We start from the raw sequence: 23,334 nt of genomic DNA on the forward strand, positions 1-23,334 counted from the left end.
CTTTATGAAAAGGTATTCAAGATGTTTTATGGATAAAAAATGTAGTAAATGAAATTTCCAGTGTTAAAAATGTTTATATTTTTGAGGATAACGAGTCATGTATCAAAAGTATTGTTAATGAAAACTTTTCAGGTAGGTTGAAACATATAGATATAAAATTAAAGTTCACTCGTAAGACTGTTAAGGAAAATATTATTAGAATTGCATATGTACAATCAGGTTTACAAATTGCAGATATGTTAACTAAGGCTTTGTCCAAAACAAAATTCTATGAACTGTTATCATTGAGCTGTTTAAAAATTGTGTAATTCTTTTATGTTTCGTATAACATGCGATTAAGGGGGAGTGTTGAGATATTTGTAATCGCATTCTTACTGGTTAAAAGGAAGTATAGCTTTCTGTCACGTCCGATACATTCATTAGCTTTCAGCCAGGTCCGAGTTATTCTGAAACTTAAATCTCATTCTGTATGTTACTTTTGATTGGTTATTTATTGTGTCTTGTTTAGGATTTGTTAAACCATGATCTGTTATAAAGTTATATATATGAACTCTGTAACCGCTTATGGCTGCTGCTTTTTCTTAAATGTCACGCTTTTTTGGTTTGGATTTGCTTCGAGCTGGTTGTCTTTCACGCATCCGGATTCTTGGTAAGCATTTTCAAGCTTTGTTCTAGCGATTGTTTTGTTTTGATGACCAATGCCTTGCTTCGAGTTACGTTAAGGATCTCGTAAAGTTTAGGTTTTTGTTATGGATTTAGATTTTCTTAGGAATAGGGATTTAATTCATGATATTATTGATAATGGCACTCCGGAGGATAAGTATAAGTTATGGATTAACTTAAATACGCATCGTAATCAAATTCTAAATGAAAAGGTTACTGTTGCTCCTGATATTCTTGATGAAATTTGTAAACTCACTGGAGTCCTTAACTTAGGCATGAAAATGTTCAAAAATGTTGATGAACTTAATGAAAATTTTCCCATTGATAATGAATCTTCTGTTAGTAAGCCTAGTACTAGTAAACCAACTGATTCTCAAAATATGCAAAGCATAATAATACCTCCCGATAATATTCAGAAGGCTACTGCTGATAAACAGAAAGAGGAATGAATCTATCCCAAAAAAAACCCACAAACGCAATCTTAGCGAAGATAGCAATCATTCAACCACATCTGTTAAAAATAAATATTCCGCTCTCCCTAACGAAGACGATATGGATGTTCAAGTCATCAGTTCTCAGAACTCTCAAGATAGCGAAGGATTCGTTAAACCCAGAAAAACCGCTAATAGAATACCTCCTATAATCATTTCGGACGTAAACGATTGGAAAAAACTCCGCGATGAAATTAAAAAACTAACTTCCTAAATGGAATGCAACTTTAAAGGCACTGATATACACATCAAAGTTAAAAGTTCAGATGATTACAAATTAATCACTAAACTCTTAGATGATAAAACTATTCCGTATCACACATTTCCTCTGCCAACTGAAAAGCCCATACGCGCTGTGATTAAAAAAACTCCCAGCACACACTAAAACAGAAGACATATTTGAAGAGTTAACTGAAAAAGGAATCCCAGTTAAAGCTGTTAAGCAGTTCACCAAGAAAATTAATGGCGAAATTGTCAAAATGCCCACCTTCTTAGTGGAAGTAAAAAGAAAAATATTTATAAAATTACACATATCCTAGATTTAGGAATTAAAGTTGTTAGCTTCAAATCTACGCCAGGTCCGACACACTGTCACAACTGTCAAAGGTACGGTCATAGTAAAACGCACTGCAAGCATAAAACGCGCTGCCTAAAATGCGGCCAAAATCATGCTACGTATACTTGTACTAAAGACAAAAATCTACCTGGTACCTGTGCCCTTTGCGGAGGTCCGCATATAAGTTCTTATCGTGGGTGTGTAATGCACCCTGATAATATAAAAGAGAAGATAGCCCAGCAGAAATCAAGAGAAGAAAATCGTAATACCAGAAGAAATAACCCACCCCCACCTCCAAGGGACTTAGGAAATTTTCCGCCGCTTCCTACTCAAAATCAAACCCAAAATGTTGAAAATAATAACAACGAAAATAATACAAGTCAAACCAATCGGAACACAGAAAGTTCAGGAGAAGAACAAAACTCCGCCCCCGGATTCTTATTACGGTTAAAAAACTTATTCAACCAAGGCAAATTACTTTTCCAGAAATTTATGACAGCAAAATCACTAATTGACAAAATCCAAATCGGATTTGAAGCATTTGAACTCTTAAGCAATATGAACTATGAATTCTAATCCTTATATTAATGTTAGTAGTTATCATATCACTGCCTCGAGTAGTTTAAATGTCGCATATTTTAACGCAAATGGTATAAAAAATAAAAATACCGAGATACTTAATTACATTAATCGTCATGATATTGATATTTTTCTCGCTAACGAAACTCATCTTAGAGCATGTGACAAATTTAAAATACAAGGATTTAGAACTTATCGTTCTGACCGCTCTCATAATAGAGGAGGCGGGACTTTGATTCTTGTTAAAAATTATCTTCGCTCCACTCCATTTATCCTCAGCGGCAATACCAGCATCGAACACACAGATATCATTATGCACTCTCGTACCAACGAACCAGTGGTTTTTATCTCTGCCTACAATCCACCAAGGAACACCATCAGTGGTCACGATCTCATCAGCTTTAGCAACATCGCTTTTCCGGTTGTCATAGCCGGCGACCTTAATGCCAAACATAATTCATGGAACTCAAGAATCAGGAACACTAATGGTAACATACTCTATAATTTCGCACTAAATAACGATCTCAGAATTTATGGCCCTACTGACCCTACCCGTTACCACCATACAGGTACAGCTGATGTTCTTGACATTGTCATTACGAAAAATATTCTTCAAATTCCATATCTTAAAGTGAATAATGAAATGAGTTCAGATCACCTTCCAGTCAATTTCACATTTTATGGATATGAAAGGTCACTCCCTCTCAAAAGCATCACTAACTGGACTAAATTTAAGGAAATCCTTGAAACACTACCTGCACATCCGGTTTTAGCTGATATTTCACACATCGAAGAACAAATCACTAAAATCAACAGAAGAATTAACACTACTATTATCAATTCTACTACTTTTAAAGAATATCAGAAGCCCAAATTACCTGACTACTTAATTGATAAAATTAAAGACAAAAATAGGACTGCCAAGCAATGGAGAAGGACGGCTGATCCTACTATTAAAAACGAATTAAATAGAAAAATCCGTGAAATTCAAGAAGCTATCTCTGAATATAGGTCAAATTCTTGGGATGATCTCCTTGATTCCATGGACTTTAACCCACGAAGTGTCTGGAAAATTGCAAAAACACTCCATAAAAATCAAGACTATAATATTGGTCCTATTAACACTAATTATGGCATCGCCTACTCTGAAAAAGATATTGCAGAAGCTCTTGCCGCCCATCTGTAAAATACTTTTACTAACAACAATTATTACAATGAGGAAATAGAAGAGGATGTTTATAATTTTAATATTCACCTTTCGGACCGCATTGGTAATGAGCATATTAATCCCATCTCACCTAATGAAATTTATGACATAATCAAAAATCTAAAAATCAGAAAAGCTCCGGGTTTCGACGGGATTTCAAATAAAATTCTAAAAATTCTGCCTAAAAGCTACATTGTCCTAACAACTAATATCATAAATGCGTGTCTCAGGTTAAACTATTTTCCACAGCAGTGGAAACATGCAAATATTGTTAATTTCCTTAAACCCGGGAAAAATCCAAGAGAGCTTAACTCATACCGTCCAATTAGTCTGCTTCCTGGGTTGGGCAAAGTTTTCGAAAGGGTCATACAAAGAAGACTTACAAAGCACCTTCAAGATAAAAATATCTTAAATAGTGGACAGTTCGGCTTCAGAACTGGACACAGTACTGTTCATCAACTGCTTAATGTAACAGAGTATATCGCTGATTCATTCGTTAAAAAGAATACAATTGCAAGTTGTTTTTTGGACTTAGAAAAAGCATTTGACAAGGTGTGGCATGATGGTTTAATTTACAAGCTACACCTTCCTTATCTGCCAATTAACTTCATTAAACTTCTAAAAAGTTATCTGAGAAACCGTACCTTTCAAGTAAAAATTAACAACACTTATTCTACGAAGAAATATATCAAAAGCGGAATTCCACAAGGAAGTGTTCTTGGATCCAGTCTTTTTTGCATTTATACAAATGACATGCCCGTCCCACTTAATTCAAAAATAGTTAAGTTTGCTGATGATACAGCGATATTGACCAGCTCAATGAAACCACAACTTGCTGTTGATAAGCTTGAAATTGCAGTGAATCACGTTGTGCATTACCTTAAATCATGGAGACTCAGCATTAATCCCTCTAAAAGTAACATTCTACTTTTTCGCCGACATCGAAAATTCACCCCAGTTGAAGTGAACATTAAAATTAATAATCAAGAAGTTCCTGTGGTTAACAGCACTAAATATTTAGGTATCTATTTTGGTTCACAATTGCTCTTTAAAGAACATTCCGAATATGCACTCAGAAAAGCGACTGTCGCAAAAATTGCTCTTCAACCCTTGATTGGCAGAAAATCCAAATTAAATGTGAGAATTAAAAAGAAAATATATATTACACTTATTCGTCCGATACTTCTGTACTCTATCCCTGTTTGGGCCACCGTTTATAAAACCTACAGAAGAAGACTACAAATTTTTCAAAATAAAATTCTACGCGATATCATCAATGCGCCGTGGTTTGTCAGAAACTTAGATTCATAAAGAATTGAAGATCCGGCCCGTTCCTGATGAGATACTCACTACAAGCCACCAAAATTTTCAAAATAAAATTCTACGCGATATCATCAATGCGCCGTGGTTTGTCAGAAACTTACAGATTCATAAAGAATTGAAGATCCGGCCCGTTCCTGATGAGATACTCACTACAAGCCACAATTTCTTTCAAAAAATAGCTAACTCAAGATATGACCATATTAGGGAGCTAATTAATTATGATCCTACCCTGGAATGTGCTGCAAAAAGGCCCAGAAGCATCTTCCATAATGTGAAGTGGTGAATTGTAAATAGTGTATATAAAATTTTTATTATATGAGACTATACAATACCCCACAGCATCGGACTTTGGATTAAAGCTCACTTATTCTTCGTATTTTCAACTACCTCAGATGAACATTGCGACATCCTAATGGATAATGGCATTGCTCTTTGGTAGCTTTTTATATTTTTTATGTTCAATTTGTTTTCTACTACTTATGATTGACTTTGCGACACCCAAATGAGTAATGGCTTAGCTCATAGGTACTGATAGCATATCATAGGTCTCAGATAGATTTTGTGTACATATTGTGTATATAGAGAAATTCACCACTTCGCGTTTTGAGAATAACAGCTACAGAGTACAAAACTAAAACCACTGTCTTGTTGGTTGATCAAGTGTTCTCTTGCTGTTTTTTTGTGTATACATTTAATTTACTATGCTTTACAAGTATTGTGTGTCTTCAAGTGTGAATTCTTCATTTTCACTTTATTATTTGACTGTGCTTACCTGCAAGTACTGATTTCTTTTTCCACCGGAGTGTGAACTTCAAGAAACACTGGCCGGGGTTCGTTTACGGGAGGGTGACTCCTGTCGTAACTGCCGCCGACCTACGACGTTTCAAGCCACACCCACTGGGTAGAACTCATTGCAATTCAGCCTGGCAAGTGCCATTTGATTTAAACTATGAAATTCAAAGTATTAGTGATTTAATTATGATTGTTCATCACTATTTTACTACATAACTTAATATATTTTCATATTTTGTTGCCAGCTCTAACAGTTTCCCAGATGCACTTCTAAATTCTAAATTTCATTGTGTACTCATGTACTATTCTAGCTTCTCCTATAGAGGCGCGGCGGTTACCGCCTTATTCTCATTTTTCCAAGCCATGACATGACAATACCATGACAGGCAGTTAAAGCAGTGGGCTGCTAAATGCTGTCTAAATCAGATAACTGAACTGAACTGAAACGGTAGCAAGATAGAAAAATGTTCTTTATTTTTTAAACTAAATTGCGCTGTCTGCGGTGGTTATGTAATGAATTGTAGTTTTATTTCCTTTGTTGTTTGTTCGCTGCAAAAGCTTTTAAGAACGTATTTCGTAAGTTTGGTTTACAGCGTGTGCGAGGCTGATTCAAGACGTGATGTAAAATTGATAGAATTTTGAAGAAATTCTAAAATCACTATATGTGGATGCATTTTCGAGAATATACAGAAAAAAATGAACAGTTTGAAGATTTAAAAATTTTTGAAAACATTGACTTAGGCTTTAAATGTTGAATAATGTTTCACTCAGAAGCATAGTTCAATAGCCTCACCGGAAAGTTTTAACAGTTGAAGTATTTCAATTACTGTAAAGGTTTTTCTGCTAAACTCTCAAATGTTAAAATGTATTTTAAGGGTGTTACGTAATAACCTAGTTTTCTCTCCTTTTTTTGTCTTCACGAAAATCCATCTTACATCCTTTGTTGATTCGAACTGGTTCAAACACTTAGTGATCAGCAATTTCAACCTTTGGCTGCCGGTGAGTCCCCCCCCCCTGTAACAAAAAAAAAAAAAAAAAAACTTTCATTTTTCTACGTACCCCAATAAATCACAAAGCTGCATATTTATGCAGCAAAAAATAAAAAAAATCTTATGTGTACACCTCATGAATTCCTTGTAAGGAATATTCAATTACACGTGTTTTGTGCATTTCATTTAAACGTTTTTCCTCGAATTTCATTAGAGATATATTTCTCGTTCAATTAATTCAATTCTTGAGGGGCAAAAATACATAAAACCCTTAAAATACCTTCAATTGAAAACTCAAAAATTTAAGCGAATATTAAACACCAAATTCAGTTAAAATAATTTAAAAAACGGTTTTTCCAATTAAAATTAGAGTTTCTAGGCAAAAACAAGCAATTCGGGCAGCGGGCAAGAAAGCAAATTTTTTGGTGCACAAAAGTGAAAGTTTACTTTTGGCACTATGCGGGAAAAAGACACCGAAAGTGCAGAAACTCACATAATTCACTATTCTGCTAAGTTTCAAATGTAAACAAATATGGTTGCTATGGTTAAAAAAAATTAGGTTTAGCCTCTATAGAAACTCTTATAAATTGTTGATAATGCTACATCCTTTGAATGCAGATTAATTAAGGAATAAATACCTTATCCAGAAGATAAAAACAACATAACTCAATCATTTTAAAGCAAAAATTTCAGAAATTTACTAACATATAATGATAAAACAATTGAGCTCATGGAGCCGAGTATTGAAGGTATTTGTTCACAATATACGTACTACTATATAATGATGACAATGAACAACGAATGATCATGCATTGAAGCATATTTATTTTTCGGTAGGCATGACTGATAAAATTCCGACAAAATGATGACAACATGACAAAATGACGAAGTGATGACAAAATAATGAAAACTGAGTGTCAGAGAAAAATTGCTTTGTATGCTATCTGAAAATTTGTTGACAATATCTATATGGAATATACAAAGAGTTGCGAAAATGCAAAAATTTTGATTTCACTTACGAAAAACTTGAATTTTCATAATTGTTTATTGAGCCAAAAATTAATTATCGAGCCTATTACTTCTACATTTTTAGAGTTGTCTTTGTCTAGCTTATTGAAGTGTAAATAACTGTATGCATTTATGTAGTCTGGCTTTATCTCATCATTCAAAAAAAACCCAGGACATTTATTTCAAGCATTTTATTTCAACCCAGGACGAGTGTCAAATAGCCCGTCTGTCTATGGGCCGGGTTTGAATCCCGATGGCAGCGTAAAGTATACCATTGGGGCGGGGTCTTAATATTTCTATGGGACTTCTCTCTCGCTTCGTGGGTCTTATTTATACTCGATTTCGTCAGGGTATTTGAGGCCTCTGCTTTAATGCTTTTCTGATAAAAACAATGATAAGTTTATGAATATAAACAATGACGTTTGAACTGATTAAGGAGATGCAAAAATACAATAAATTCGGTACCATTTCCAAAAATCTTGAATTTTAATATACGTGTATCAAATGAATATGTAAGCCCGCGTATTTTTTCCTATTTATGTTTGTCTAGCATATTGAAATATAAATTCTAATTGCATGTATTTATTTGGGCTTGGTTTATCTGGACTCTGAAAACGCACTTTATTTCAATCTAGTTCAAAGGCGTAAATACCACGTCCGTTTATGTTGACGGCCAGCCTTGAACAGCCACTGCTGCAGTTAAGTATGGGGCGGGGTCTTCATATTTCTGTGACGCTTCGACCACGTTTGCCCACCAGCGGCCGAGCGGTAACGTCGCTGAACACTGGTAGTTAAGGCCGAGGTGCGAATCCCGTGAACAGGCTGGCTGCATAGGTGTTTTCGTGGTTTTCCCTATGTGTAACGTGTATACGAGCCAGTTTCCCTTAAAACCTCCTCCACGAAGGCATCCCTCCCTTAAGGCAGATAGCCCTTGAGTGGTTTGCCGTAATCTAATAAACCAAACCAAACTTCGCCCACGTTTACCAAATTTACCCCCTAATACCTGCTTTAATACTTTTTTTTCCAATGGCAGATGGGGAACAATTGCAAATGTAACCCAGTCCATTAATCTGTACAAGGCCGGATGTGGTGGTCTCCTTATTATGAAGGCACTTAATAGGTGGGCCATCATCGCTTTTCCTATGACGGGACGGAAAGTTACAACCATGCCTTCTCCGGGATTCGAACCCAGGCACTTCGGCGTCGCAGTCAGCTTCCCTGACCACTATATCGACTGGGCGGCCCTGCTTTAATACTTTGTTGGCTTATTTTGACGTTCATCTGGAATCTCTCCGCTTTTGCTCAATGGCTTACGTACTTTATGTAAATAACTAATCATGTTCCATTCAAAACTGCTAATTTTCTAAACTGTTTGTAAATTTGTAAACTTTGTAAATTTATCTTTGTATGTCTGAAAATGGAAGTCATTCGCATCGCTATGAACTGATTACTGTGCATCAATTTACCTACTTATGGTGACATAACTTTCAGTGGGTTTTATAACTCTTCCTCCCCCCCCGCCGAAATTAGACTCAGTGAACGCATGTTGGGCTCCTTACTACCTATGGATACACCGACTATACTCGCTGGTAAAAGCCAAACGTGTAGCCTGCAATTGCCGGGGAAGTAATGCAAATGAAAAATTCTTCGACTGCATCCTTAGCCATCCGGTAGTTATACATGCTCCTAATGAATTTACTTTTCGACCAGCCAGGCTAGAGCAGTCGGACATTCCTAACATAGCTCTGCCCAAAACGACAAGAGATATCATGCTTAATGTGTTACAAAAAATGTCTTCTGATCACCTGCCAATCATAGCTATTCTAAGAGTAATCAAGCCTGAAACAGTCACCACACGAGCTGTCACAAACTGGCGCTTAACACTGGAAATTCCCGACGTTTTCCGACGTAACGAACGAAAATGTCATAAATTTCGTAACAAACAGAAACAAAGCATTTGTGAGAGTTCTTCCACTTCCAAATCTCAGTTTTAAAATTTTAATATTAATTTCTACAAGTAAAACTTAATTTACGTGGGTCAACGAGGTGCACAAAATGGATGCAGACTGTGGAAACACTTATCTGCATTTTGTTACATTGTCTTTTTAAATTTAGTTTCTTTACCACATGTCTGTAATCAATATGCGCACCGATTTAATGCTTAAAGTTCTCTGAGACTATACACATTATAGAAGCTCCAATAAAAGTAAAACATAATTATGAAAATAAAATATTCTAACAACCATTGTAATCCCAATGCATAATAATAATCAAATCTGTAGGTTCAGATCTTTGAATAAGATTTATGTCACAGCTTGTAGAATTCCAGAGGCGTTACTGATGTTCGTTTTTAATGGCATTTAATTTCATCGTAATTTTAAAAACTTTTTGTTATCAGGTCTAGGATATGAGAGCGAACAGTGGCAACAACTTCCGAAATAAAGCAGATTTTCCATCACCAGCTTGCGAGACTGTTGTCGCTCGGAAAAATGAAGGCAAAAATTACCGTTTTTTCAGGTTTTTAATGAATATATCTGATTTTAACTCCTTTTCTTTGGAAAAAAGCGGACGTCGACCTTTTCCAGGACCCAGAACAGAATTGTAGAAAGTTTGGTAAAGATAGCTATAGTAGTGACTGAGTTATTAGCGAACAAACTGACTTTCTTCTTTACATATATATAGATTACACTTTTCTTTTCATAATTTTTTGTTTTTTTGTGTTTCTTTCATGTTATTTATTGCTTATTTCACTGTTTTTAAGATATTGAAAAGTTTTGCATGATTTGTTTTAGGAAACAAGTTCCGAAGTTCTTTTATACCCTTTAAATTCTTAAGATTTTGCATCGGGAAGTTGACTAATTTATTTATTAGGATAATTAATATTTGTATTAAGGGGCATTGCTTATTTCATTGTAATTTCTTTTTATACATAATACATATTTATTGATTTTTTTTCCTTGATAAAGTTGTTCTGCAGAGTAAAACTGTGCAGTTTTTTAATTTAATGTTTGGTGTTCGCTTTTTATCATTTATCTGGTATATTTAAAGGCTAGACGGAGACTGGCCGCGTAGCGGCTAGTTGATAATAAAATTAACCAGGCGCATTGAAAGCATTGCTACCGCTCGACCTTGCCCACATGAATGGGGCACCTATGAGGACTGTTAGTCGTTATGTGGAGTTTTCACAGATGGTTCAGCTTTGTAATCAGGTTTACTCAACTCAAGCGAAGATTCTTTGTAAATTAGTTTCCCTTCCGGTTTGCACTTTGTCCAGCTGATGGTACAGAACAGTAGAGGCACGAAACACTACTTTTTGGCAAACATACACTGGTTATCATAAATTAAGGAAAAATCACAAACATCACGATTACTGAAAAAGTTACATGTAGAATTTAATGAAACTTACCCACAATATGCAACATAAAGTAGCGTATCAAATAGCATAAAACGAAATTACCAGACACATATGGTAGTATAGAAATTAACACATGTATAAAATGAACAAATCGAAAGCGTCAGTTTGCTGTAGGAAAAGTACCTTCACTATGGAATATGAGCGCCTCTAGAAGCAAAACACATACAGCGATGTGTGATGCTTTCAATTATGCGGTCTATCAGTTCCATAAGAAGCGAGAGCCATCGCTCTTGCAAAGAAGTTGAAAGCGCGACAAAGGTCTGAAAGGGCGGATTGAGAGCAGCTAGACGTCTCCCTAAAGCATCCCAAACGTGGTCGATAGGATTCAAGTCCGGGGATCGAGCTTACCATTACATGCGTACAATTGTTTACTGTTGAAGATAATCATCTACGATGCGAGCCCTGCGTGGTCTTGCGTTGTCGTCCTGTAACAGGAAAGCATGACCTATTGCCCCGGCATACGGGCGCACATAATATCAAGGATGTTATTTCTATAAATCTGAGCATTCACGGTTCCGCTTGGAAAGACATGGAGGTCTGTGCGTCCATCCAAAGAGATGCCACCCCAAACAACCTGAAAAATGTAATATTACTACTTTGTTTACTGTAAGCAATTTTCTTCCCGGAACAAAATTACATCAATTTTATACACAATTACCGCTAGCTGTGCCGCTTGAAATTTTGTACAAGAAATTCAGCTTTGTTAAATTTTGAAATAAGTGACTGCATGGAGATACTGAATTTTGAAAAAATAAAGCGCTCTTGAAGAAATTTAATAGCAGTTTCATTTGTAAACTACTGTTAACGAGAAAATCAAGAAACCGACATACGCCATATACAACACATCTCCCAAGGAATCTTGCACAATTAATCCTGTCTCCCTCTTTTAGATATTTTTCAGCTTTATGTTCACCCCATGATCTCAAATGTATACAGTGTAATATTTTTGCATCAAAAACAAGGGAGAAAAATCTCTTAGTCGAAATCGAGAATTTAAAATTAATTAGCAGTTATAGCAGCTAGTGTCTTTCATTTCGCCATCGATAGAACCTTTCAATCGGTTAGGTGCTCATTAGCCTAACAGATTCCTGTCAATGGAATCAATAAAAATTAGATCTTAGTGCAATCTCTTCCAGAAAAAGAACACTTTGCGAAAAACTGCCAAAATGTTGTCATTGCTATTTTTTCTTAGTTGAGGAAAGCGCTCTGGTTTACGCATACCTTTGTGAAATATTTCTCTACATCAGGCTTTTTGAGTATTCTAATGAATTCGCAAGCTTTAGACTGAATGGAGAATTGTCGGCACTATATTTTGCAACAAAAGGTCGGAAGTATGTTGCTGAAATATATACAGCTAATAAAAATGCAGAAAAATCTCCCAATTGCGTCATCTTTTGTTATAAAACCACCGCTTTGCGCCTAACGGGCAATGCAGTTTCATTAAAAAAAAATGCTTCGTAGAACGGGCGATGCAGTTTCATTAAAAGAAAAGAATGCCACGTAGAAAGCAACATGTCGTTTTCGGTCAAAAGTAGCTAAATTGTAATACCGTATATGTTGACGAGAAAACTGGTATGCAAGAACGTTTTTCTATATATAGTAATTTAATACTCTCGCCGCCCCAAATTGGTAGCTACATTTAGGAAAACATTATGACGTCAACTCGTACAAAATAATTTATCTCTCTTAAGCAAAAACTTCGTCGTCAAACTCTTCTTCCGCGAAACTTGGCATTTCGTCCCGAAACTATATCATGAACAAGAAATTCCTTAAATATTAATGAAAATTGTTTTATTTGTGATTAAATTTATCTTAACTTGGCATTTTCATTCTCAATTTCTACTTTCCACAACTGCTGCGCTTATTTTAGGAAACTTTTATGACGCTAATTTATAGCTTTTGCACGCTGTTAAGCGACGCCCCATTTCTTAAGGAATCTACCGCTAGCATATTACAAAGATTATGTTTTTGTGTTTACGGCAAAGCTCTGAGTGCTGTCTGTCTAAGGAAAGGGATGCCTTCGTCGAGGACTTTCTAAGGGAAACTGGCGCATATACACAATAAAGACCAGTTCCAGTTTTCCCTTTATATGGCACAGATGGTACAACGTTTTCCGACTCCATAAAAGTTAGGCCCGAGGCCGCTTGATAGTCATGTGTTCGTGAGCGTGAATCTCCGAACAGCAAGCAGTGAGGGGTAAAAGGGGGGTCACACATCATTACAGGCCGGGTAAGACATAAATTTCTTCTATCACATTAAATAACAAGTCCGTAAAATACATAAATTTCCAGCAGTATACACTGGTAATAATGAGTACACTTATAGAGCAGGATGTCATCGCATTCGCAGTAGATACCGATGCATAAATCTTGAGTTAAGGGCACCTAATGCCCAAATGTTCAGGATATGACAACTAACCTCTTAAAATGGTCCTAACGGTATAGGCTATGATCAAAAAGTGCCTAGCGGACATTAGGTAACGTTAAAAGCAATGAAAGCAAAATTAATTTGGGGTAGTCTAAAGTCAGCTTCTGGGCGCGATAGTCATATTTGCATCAGTAATATACAAGTAATGTATCTTGAATATTAATCTGTAACGCTGTAACATGTTATTTTGTATGTCTTGTCGTGCACGTTGATTACCTTTCAGGTGGCATTTTGTATTTTGAAGGGTTGCTATAGATAGTACAAATAAAGGTGCTATAGATAGTACAATAGTACAAGTAATGTAAAAGTAGAACATTGATCTGTGATATTTTAATTCGCAATATTTTGAGTCTCTGTAACGTATTATTTCGTGGATTTATTTAACGACATGTGCAAAATCTTTCTCATTTAATCAGTAATAATATTCAGTGTTATATCAATAAATCAGTACTGTAGCAGTATTAATCAGTGTTAATATCAGTATTATATCAGCCTTTTATCAATTCTGCATCTATCATATTTGCATCAGTAATGTACCAGTAATGTATCTTGAATATTAATCTGTAACTCTGTAACATGTTACTTTGTATGGCTTGTCGTGCACGTTGAATACCTTTCAGGTGGCATTTTGTATTTTGAAGGGAAGCTATAGCTAGTAGTGGACGTGGTGCTATTTTAATTAACCTTTGATAAGTAGATAGTGCCCACGTCCTCCGTTCTTTCTCTCTCTCTCTGGGCGCAATAAGGTCATTGAATTCACAATTCATTAGGTAGTGTGATTACTGGTGGAAACGTCCTTACGAAATGGGGCGCGGCTTAAAGGATGTGCGAACCTTAGATTTTTTACATTAATTTGCTACTGATTTAAGAAGGGAATGCTTAAATGTTGTTGATTGATTACGTAGAACCTTGAAATTGCTTAAAAATGTTCTAGGGACATCATAATCAGGATCAATAAACAGTACAAAAGTATTCAAATGTCGCAACTGATTTGGGACAGAGGTTGTATTATAGTGCGTTTCGTGAGCATGGCCTATTTCCAGAAATTATCTGTGTTGCCGTCTCCGGTTTGCGTTGTTGAGTATCGACCTGCAAATCATGATGAAAACTTTACGTAAATTACCCTATAGGATTTGTGGTGGGCTACAGTACATTAATTATAGAAACGTGCAATCACAGGAATAAAAGCAATACAACTGTAAAGATATATATATACTAAGGCATGATTTAAATTATTAAATGCAAGAGAAAATTAAAAAAATTATAATAAAATATCAAACGCAGTGAGTGTTGATAAAAACAGCGGCATAAAATTTGATTTATTAGTATCTATAATATTAATAATTTCATATAGAGAAACACTGCTGATGTAGCTTCGCTTCAATCACATTCATTTATTACTTCAACATCTAGGTTTGGATACAGTTAAGTTGAAGTGGAGTGGCAACATTAAGTCACCATGAAATAAAAAAAAAAGGCTGGTTTTTCTGTTTGTGAAATTCGATATGAAACAATGTAAATAAAAATTATTCTTATCGGAGTCAGAGCAGTGCTTAACATCCTTCTATATTCCAGACATTTCAACTCCAGATATTATCTAACGTTTTTTAAAAACTTCGTTCGAGGTTCGAATGCCGCGAACGGGCTGGCTGTGTGGTGATCCACGGTTTGAAAATGGTTTCTGAATCAGAAGAGATTCGTGCACTAACCTAGTGCTTCGCATTAGAGAGTAAAGAACATCTATGATATAAAAATATACTTTTATTTACACAGCGAAAACGCGCAGCAACATTATTAACGAAAGCTCAATTCTCCTAATAACATACTTCTTTTTACACTCCACTTGCGCATGCGCATTGGCAATTACCAAAGGAGCTTGGCAGATACTGCCATCTGTTGGATAAACTATTCGCTACATATTCCTCCCACCTGAATTTACTGGGAGGTAAATTCACACATATGTTAAGTATAATATATGCATAATAGTACAGTATACAACATTGAAGTATAAAATTATGCCTACCAAGATGTTCTAATTAAATTGAAATACAAATTTACCTGGAGATGCAGCATTCCATAATTTTCTAGACATATTAACAGATAATACTAAACCTAGAAAAATAAAAATAAATCAAATTATTACAAAGTATTCAAACAAGTACAAAACATTTCACAGACGTATCACTGGTTTCACAGTTCTACCACTGCTGGTAGTCATAGGAATATTTTCAGTCATATCCTTTTGGACTGGGTTATCCAGCTCAAGTCTGTACAGTCTTTGCACTGGTCTCAGAAACTCAGAAGTCTCTGTTTTTATGACAGCAAGTCTTATTTGTCCATCACGACCAGGTAGCAGCTTTATGACACGCGCCAGGTTCCAAAAAGCCCGTTTTTTGTTGTTATCTTCAAGTAGAACAATTTCACCCACCTGGAGAGGTTTAGCTATAGAGTTTTTAATTGACTGCTGACGTAACTGTCCTAGATATTCCACACGGAATCTTGCTCCAAGTTGTTCTCTCACCTTTTGTAGATACTTAGCTCGTTTACTCAGTTTTTCCTTATCCACTGTATCGATATCAGGTACTCCTGATTTGGAAATCTCCCGCAGGAACATTTCTGGAGTTAATGGGGATGAATCTTCAACGTCTTCCGACACGTAGGTAAGTGGCCTAGTATTGATTACTCTCTCACAGTCGCATAGTACTGTAAGCAACTCCTCGTAATCCAGGGCAGCGCGACCTAGAACTTTTCTCAGAATCTGTTTCACCATTTGAACTAAACGTTCCCACCAACCGCCCCACCAAGGTGCGGAAGGAGGAATAAATTTCCACTGAATTCTTTGCTCAGCGGCTTTTGATCGCAGACTCTCCCAATCAATTGTATGAAGAAGGCTCTCCGCTCCTTTAAAATTACTGCCATTGTCTGAGTATATTATAGATGGTCTTCCGCGACGAGAAATGAAACGTCTCAATGACTGGAAAAAAGCTTCAGTTGTCAAGGATGTTACTGACTCCAGATGAATGGCCCTATAGACCGCAAATGTGTAAAGAACAATATAAGCTTTTCGACCATCTTTAAGGTAGAGGGGTCCTGCCAGATCGACACCCACCATCTCAAAAACATTTGCATCACGTACTATATCTTTCGGCAAAATTCCTGGAGTTACATCACAACTTTTGGATTTAAATCTTTGACATTTAACACATTTTCTAATGCAGTTTCGCACTGTCTTACGAGTTTTGAGGATCCAATACTTTTCCCGCAAATGAGACATCACCATAGAAGTACCAGCATGCAGCAGCTCATTATGTGCATTCATTATTAGTAATTTTACTACTGCATGATCAGATGGCAAAATGACAGGAAACTTAAAGTCATCAGTATCGTCGCGATAAGAAATATTGGTTTTAGCTCTGATCAAACCATCACGATCAACTATAGGTCTGAGGTCTTTAATTTTATCATCGTTCACACTCTTAAATGATTCTCTTTGAACCAATAACATAAGAGTTATCTCAGCTCTTTTAATTTCCGAAACTGACGAAATTTTGGAGGTTTCGTTTGTAATTCTTCGTAATTTAAAGTAAAACCTAAGAATCCAACCTAACATGCGTACAATTTTCTTTATGGATGAAAAGTACCTGTAATACCAATTGTCAGGTTTAGAATCTTTGTTAAGAGTTGTCAATACTGATTTACGCCTTTCTGAATTTATGATCTCTTCGTCCGGCAAATCGGTGCCTCTTGACCATGACGATTCTGGTTCTAACAGCCATGATGGGCCCTCCCACCATTTCGACAGCAAAAACTGTTTAACTGAACAGCCTCTAGAAGGGAGATCGGCGGCATTCAGCTCCGAAGGGATGTAATGCCAATCTTGTATTTTTGTAAGTGTTCTGATTTCTTGGACACGATTCCAAACGAAAGTTCCCCACCGTACGTCTCGCTGGATCCAGCACAAAGCGGTTGTTGAGTCAGTCCAGAAGAATGTTCTTAAATTTGGCATGTTCAAATCTGAAAAGACCATACGTCCCAAGCGTGCTCCGATTAAGCAGGATAATAATTCCAAACGAGGAATGGATATACTCTTTAAAGGCTTAACTCTAGTGCGTGCTTGCACAAAATTTAAATAAATCTTATTTTCGGTCTTCACTCTTAGGAAAATACATGTAGCATAGACATGCGTGCTGGCATCGCTGAAAACATGAAGACTTACATCTTCGTTAACCGATCTGTCAATATTAAGCCATCTAGGAATTTTGACATCAGACAGCAGTTTCATTTCCTTTACCCATTGTATGGACTTCTTTTCTAAATGTTCTGGCAATTTTTGATCCCAATTTAATCGTAATTTCCAACACTCTTGCAATATCACCTTTGGGAACAGGGTAACGGGAGAAAGGAAGCCTACTGGGTCAAATAACTTATGCGCGCAAGAAAGGAGTGTTCGTTTACTCGCGACAATCTCCTCTTTCTTTAGTGACTCAATTTTACAGGAAAGAGTATCATCCTTCAAATCCCAGTTTAACCCTAAAACGCAAACGAATGTATCTAATTTAGAATTGGGAATTATTTCGGTTTCACAATTCGACTGCCATCCTCTAAGATTAAACTTTTCCAGTGACAATAACATTCTCGATTCTAGTACAAATCTATTCAATTCTTCAACATTCTTAAAACTAGTCAGGCAATTATCAACATAGAAGGACTCCTTCAAAATGTTGGCTGTAACTGCAAACTGATCTGGGGCACGATTTAAATGATAGTTCAACGTAGCGGCTAACAAAAATGGACTACAGTTAAGCCCAAAAACCACGCGACAATGTCTGTAAATTTTAGTATTCTCTTCTTCTGCACCTTTCCAAAAGAAACGCAAATAATCTCTATCCTTCTCTCTTATACCAATCTGCAAGAAAGCTTTCTCAATGTCTGAAATTACTGCAAGAGGATATTTCCGAAAACGATTCAACAATGTTGGAATTATTTCTATTAGGTTGGGACCTTTCTCAAGACAATCATTTAAGGAAAGTTCTCCTTTGGCGTGTGCCGAAGCATCAAAAACTGGCCTTACTCGCGTAGTTTCACTAGATTCTTTAAAAACCGGCCTATGAGGCAAATAGTGCTCTCTATCTACTTCGCCTTCATTTACCTCTTCAATAATTCGTTCCTTCAACCAAGTTTTAAATACTTCCTGATAAACTTTAATTTGATTCGAATCTAATAATTTCCTTCGCGTATTAGTCAGGCGTTTTTCTGCCAACGTTTTATTATTAGACAAGCGAGAGGGGTCCAGTACCCAAGGTAATGCAGTTTCATATCTCCCGTCTGAATCCAAATTCAAATTTTCCTCAAAATATTGCATGGTCTCCTCATGAATTTCAGCTTTCTTTTTAGACACAACTGGGTCATTTATATCAATAACGTCTAACTTCCACAAGTTTTCTGCTGATCTTTCGTTTAGCAATAAAGAAACATATGCAAGAGAATCATTTATACCCGAAGATTCCTTCGCTGGAATTTTACCCATTAAAATCCATCCCAAACTTGTTTCCATCGCGACCGGACCACTTTGTAAACATTTAATATTTCCGGTGAATAATTTTCCAGCAATATCAGAACCTATCAACAATTTAATGTCACTTTCGTTTTCGAGAGCATTACCCTCTACATCTGACACTTGAATATTTAATTTACGAAGTTCTTTCAACCAAGGACCTTTAGGTATTTTCTTAACATCAGAACAGATAACAGATTCACTTAAACAATGCACACTACATACATATTTATTATCAAGGCTACTCAAATTAACTATATATTTAGAATGCAATTTTTCTTTTGTTTCTACACCTCCGAATAATTTATGAACTAATTTCACTTCACCAACACTGTTACATTTCAAAGAATCTGTAATATCTTTCGTTAAATAACTTCTCTCGCAACCCGTATCTATAATCCCTCTGACTATCCTTTCCCTGTTGCCATTTTTTACCCTTACGATTAATGTTTGTAGTAACACATCGGAGCTCGCGGATCTGCTAGCCAAAACATTGACCTCATTTTCCGCCACAGGCTCTACTTGTTTAGTCTCTTTCAATTGAGAAGGAACTTGTTGACACATTACTGCCAAATGCCTTTTCTGGCAAATTAAACACTTAACCTTGGACTTACAGTTACGAGAAATATGGTTTTTCTTCAAGCATAATAGACATAAACCCTTCTTAAATATTAAATCTTTTTTATCCTGATATGTAAGCGTACTAGCTTTAAAACATTTTTCTGTTAAATGTGGCTTATCACAAAATAAACACGATTCCTCAACTTTCTTAATAGGAGCATTTTCTTTAAATTTGTCTCCTGTATACAAATCATTACAAGTAGGAATATTAGACTCATCATTAATGTAACTTTTAGATTTTCTACTTTTATCAAAAGAAAAACGCGCTAATTTAATTCTCTCTTCAGATATCACTTCATTTTTCAACAACAGAAGAATAGATTCAAGATCGCTCTTACCTTGTTGTGACGAGCTCTCCCGTTCCCTCTCCCACACGCGTAAGATGTCAGGGGGCAGGCAAGATTCAACTAACGGAAAAATAACACTAGCGTATTTATCTTCAGTCACACCGAGAGATTCCAGAGCACGCAGTTTTGTTTCTAAACTGTCGTACAACGATGATAGCGCAAAGTCCTTTTTGGTTGCATTATTATTTATCAACACAAGATTCAATAAATCCCGAACGTACACTTGTATAAGAATATCTTCACGTCCAAAACGGTTCTTTAAATGTTCGATGACTTTCGGATAATTTTCTTTAGTTGTCGGGAAACTCTGCACTATTTCCCGTGCTTTCGATTTGGCAGCAGTAGCCTGGATCAGATATACGAATTTCAAATGATCATCTAGCACTGGATCTTCGTGTATCTTACTAAAGGTATTCCAGAAATTCAACCATTGTCGTGGATCACCTGTAAATTCAATCAAATTTATTTTCGGAAGCTTCAAATTCGTTGCCGTTGTTCTTGAATCAACAGTTCTGGTTTCATTTACCGATGCATGAGTCAGCAAATTTTTCTCTATTTCCACAGTGATTTGCTTCACTTTCATCCTGGCTGCTATTAATTTCTCCTTGTAAGTCTCACATGACTCAAATTCTTTAGTATATTCTTCTTGCGAGACTTCTTTCGATTTTGATAGGAGATCCAATATTTCTTCATCCAACTGTTGTAGTCGAATTCCTTTATCTTCCAGGATTTCCAGGGACGATAATAGAACATCACTGTTCAATTCTGACTCCTTCAAATGTCCATGTAGGCTATTATATGCTTTCGTGAAGGCTGCACGCAGTGGTATTCTTCTTAATTTCAAGGCTTCCATTTCTGCTGTTAAACCATCAAAAGTGTCCTTTACCTAACTAATGCGTCCTGTCGCGGACGCCACTTTTTATTGTGGTGATCCACGGTTTGAAAATGGTTTCTGAATCAGAAGAGATTCGTGCACTAACCTAGTGCTTCGCATTAGAGAGTAAAGAACATCTATGATATAAAAATATACTTTTATTTACACAGCGAAAACGCGCAGCAACATTATTAACGAAAGCTCAATTCTCCTAATAACATACTTCTTTTTACACTCCACTTGCGCATGCGCATTGGCAATTACCAAAAAAGCTTGGCAGATACTGCCATCTGTTGGATAAACTATTCGCTACAGGCTGCATGGGTGTTTCCGTGGTTTTCCCCATGTGTAACGTGTATACGAGCCAGTTCCCCTTAGAAGGTCCTCCACGAAGGCATTCCTCCTCTTAGGCAGATAGCCCTCGAGGCTTTGCCGTAATTAAATAACCTAACCATATCAGTCAATCGGTGGGTTTAGAAATTAGGTGTAACCAGAGTTTGATGACTTGTTGCCTTTGTTTAGTTCTTGCTCGCATTCATGACAGGTTCTCGATCTTTATTTTTTTTTTCTAAATTAGACAAGCCAACGAAAAAAACTAGATTGTCTATTCTGCTCCGGCCATCATCCGTCGATGAATATCCGTCGGTTTAACGTCTTCCACAGAAATATGGTAATATCTCGCTGCCCCTTAGTCGTCGAATTTTGCATTGAGAACACCAAGATGACATCACACGTACTGCCGCATCAATTGGACAGAACACACAACTGCCTACTTCACTCTGGTGTCATCTGCGGGCACATATGCATGCGCACAACCATGTCGGATACTGCATTCACTACGTTTTGCCAAAACGGCATATTCAAATTTCAAACGGTTTTATTGTTACGACGTTTCATATTTTCATTTGATCAACCCTATGTCTTTTTTACATCACAAAATGTTGTGTTTTTGTCATTGCTTCTCTTTAATAAATCCTTGCATCAGCTATAATTGCTATTAATCAAAATGGTTGAAAATGTGTATTATCCTTTCACCTGCATGTATCATAAAGGTAATGTATCAGTAACATTTCATTTTCTTCGCACTCACGTTTATAATTAATAAGCATATTTGCAATATTTTCACATCAGAAATGACAGCTTTTTTTAGTTTTCATTCATTTTACACGACTTAAGGTAAAATGTGATTGTCTGCATGAAATCACTTCCTTGTACTCACATTTATAATTATTAAACATATTTTTCATATAAGATACATCAGAAAATACAGTCGTTAATTTTTCATTCATTTTAAGACTTAATGGAGATGTTTCTGATTCAACAGTTCCGTCCCACCAAATTACAAACATTACCCCTTTTCACTTTGGTTAACCATTTTTTGAAGATAAATACACTTTCTGAAGTACATACATATTTGTTAATGGGATCGCATAGAAATAGATGACATTATATTTCTTCTCTCTCTCTAAAATTAGGGATATCGAAATTACCAAAATTAAGCCTCCATCAAACGAATAACTTTTTCTCAACCCGCGTACAATTCTACTAATTCCTTCACTATAAATTACACACTGAGAAAATTTGAAATAACGCAGCCAAACCCGTAAATTATCTCTTAGAGGTAAAATTTAGAAAAACATTCAGTAGTCAAATCTAAGCAAGTGCGAGAATTCTTAAATAAAAGTCTGCAATTACGTGATTTGCTTATTTGGGTTGTCATGTGTTGCCACTGATATTTGAAATTAATTGTTTAGTCCGGGACATCTCCTCTTCTTCTAATGTGGCACAGGGAAATTAAACGTTTGGACTTTTCTGGACTAAAGCGTCAAACAGATAGACTCTGTGCTACACCTACTGAATGCCTGTATTCAAGCAAGAATCAAAGTACGAGATGTTACTCTTCGATTAACTTGCCGGGATAAATATGAAGCTTAGTGAATTATTGTAATTCGTGGAAAATTAAATGTTATGTTCTTTTCGTTTATAGTGGTGGAGCTAAAATCAGGTGAGGGGTGAAATTGCCGAAAATTGGTAAATTAATCCAGGTCAAATAAAAAAAAAGGAATAAGATGGACATTCGTAAAAATTAAAAAATCTAGAAATTTCGAGAAACCTATATAAATGTGAAGGGTTATAGCAGAAAGCTTGTACTTTTATTTAAAATTTTAAGTGACAGACCCTTCCTGTGGTGGTCTTGAAAATCGCTCCTAAAGAAAACATAATTCTGCTTTTCAAAGCATACATAAATAATTTTTGAAAAATTTTTAAATCTTCAAACTTCAAATTTTGTTTCACTTGAAGAATGTACATTCAGCATTATGTTCAGCATCTTTAGAAAATGGCTTTTGAATTTTCCTTAAATTTCCGTCAATTTGACATAAAGAGTTGAATCTCATTTCTGAATTAGCTACTTGAACGTTTTTGCGGTAAAAACCACACGAAGGAAACAATTTAGAAACAAATCAAACAGTGAAAGAAGAAATGTACA

The 23,334-nt window shown here is 36.0% G+C and overlaps 1 protein-coding gene across 1 annotated transcript in view; it reads left to right on the plus strand.

Moving 5' to 3' along the window:
* Nucleotides 1-521: 521 nt before the first annotated feature.
* The window catches only part of LOC146998879 (uncharacterized), a 42,337-nt gene continuing 19,524 nt past the window's right edge, over nucleotides 522-23,334 (plus strand). The window contains exon 1 of the mRNA XM_085810262.1: nucleotides 522-649. Coding sequence (XP_085666388.1) covers nucleotides 522-649 — 128 coding nt within the window. The remainder of the gene's footprint in view (nucleotides 650-23,334) is intronic.

This window comes from Stegodyphus dumicola, chromosome 2 (genome assembly GCF_044657685.1).
Source record: "Stegodyphus dumicola isolate Sdum_Otavi_A_Nest chromosome 2, ASM4465768v1".
Lineage (NCBI taxonomy): Eukaryota > Metazoa > Arthropoda > Arachnida > Araneae > Eresidae > Stegodyphus > Stegodyphus dumicola.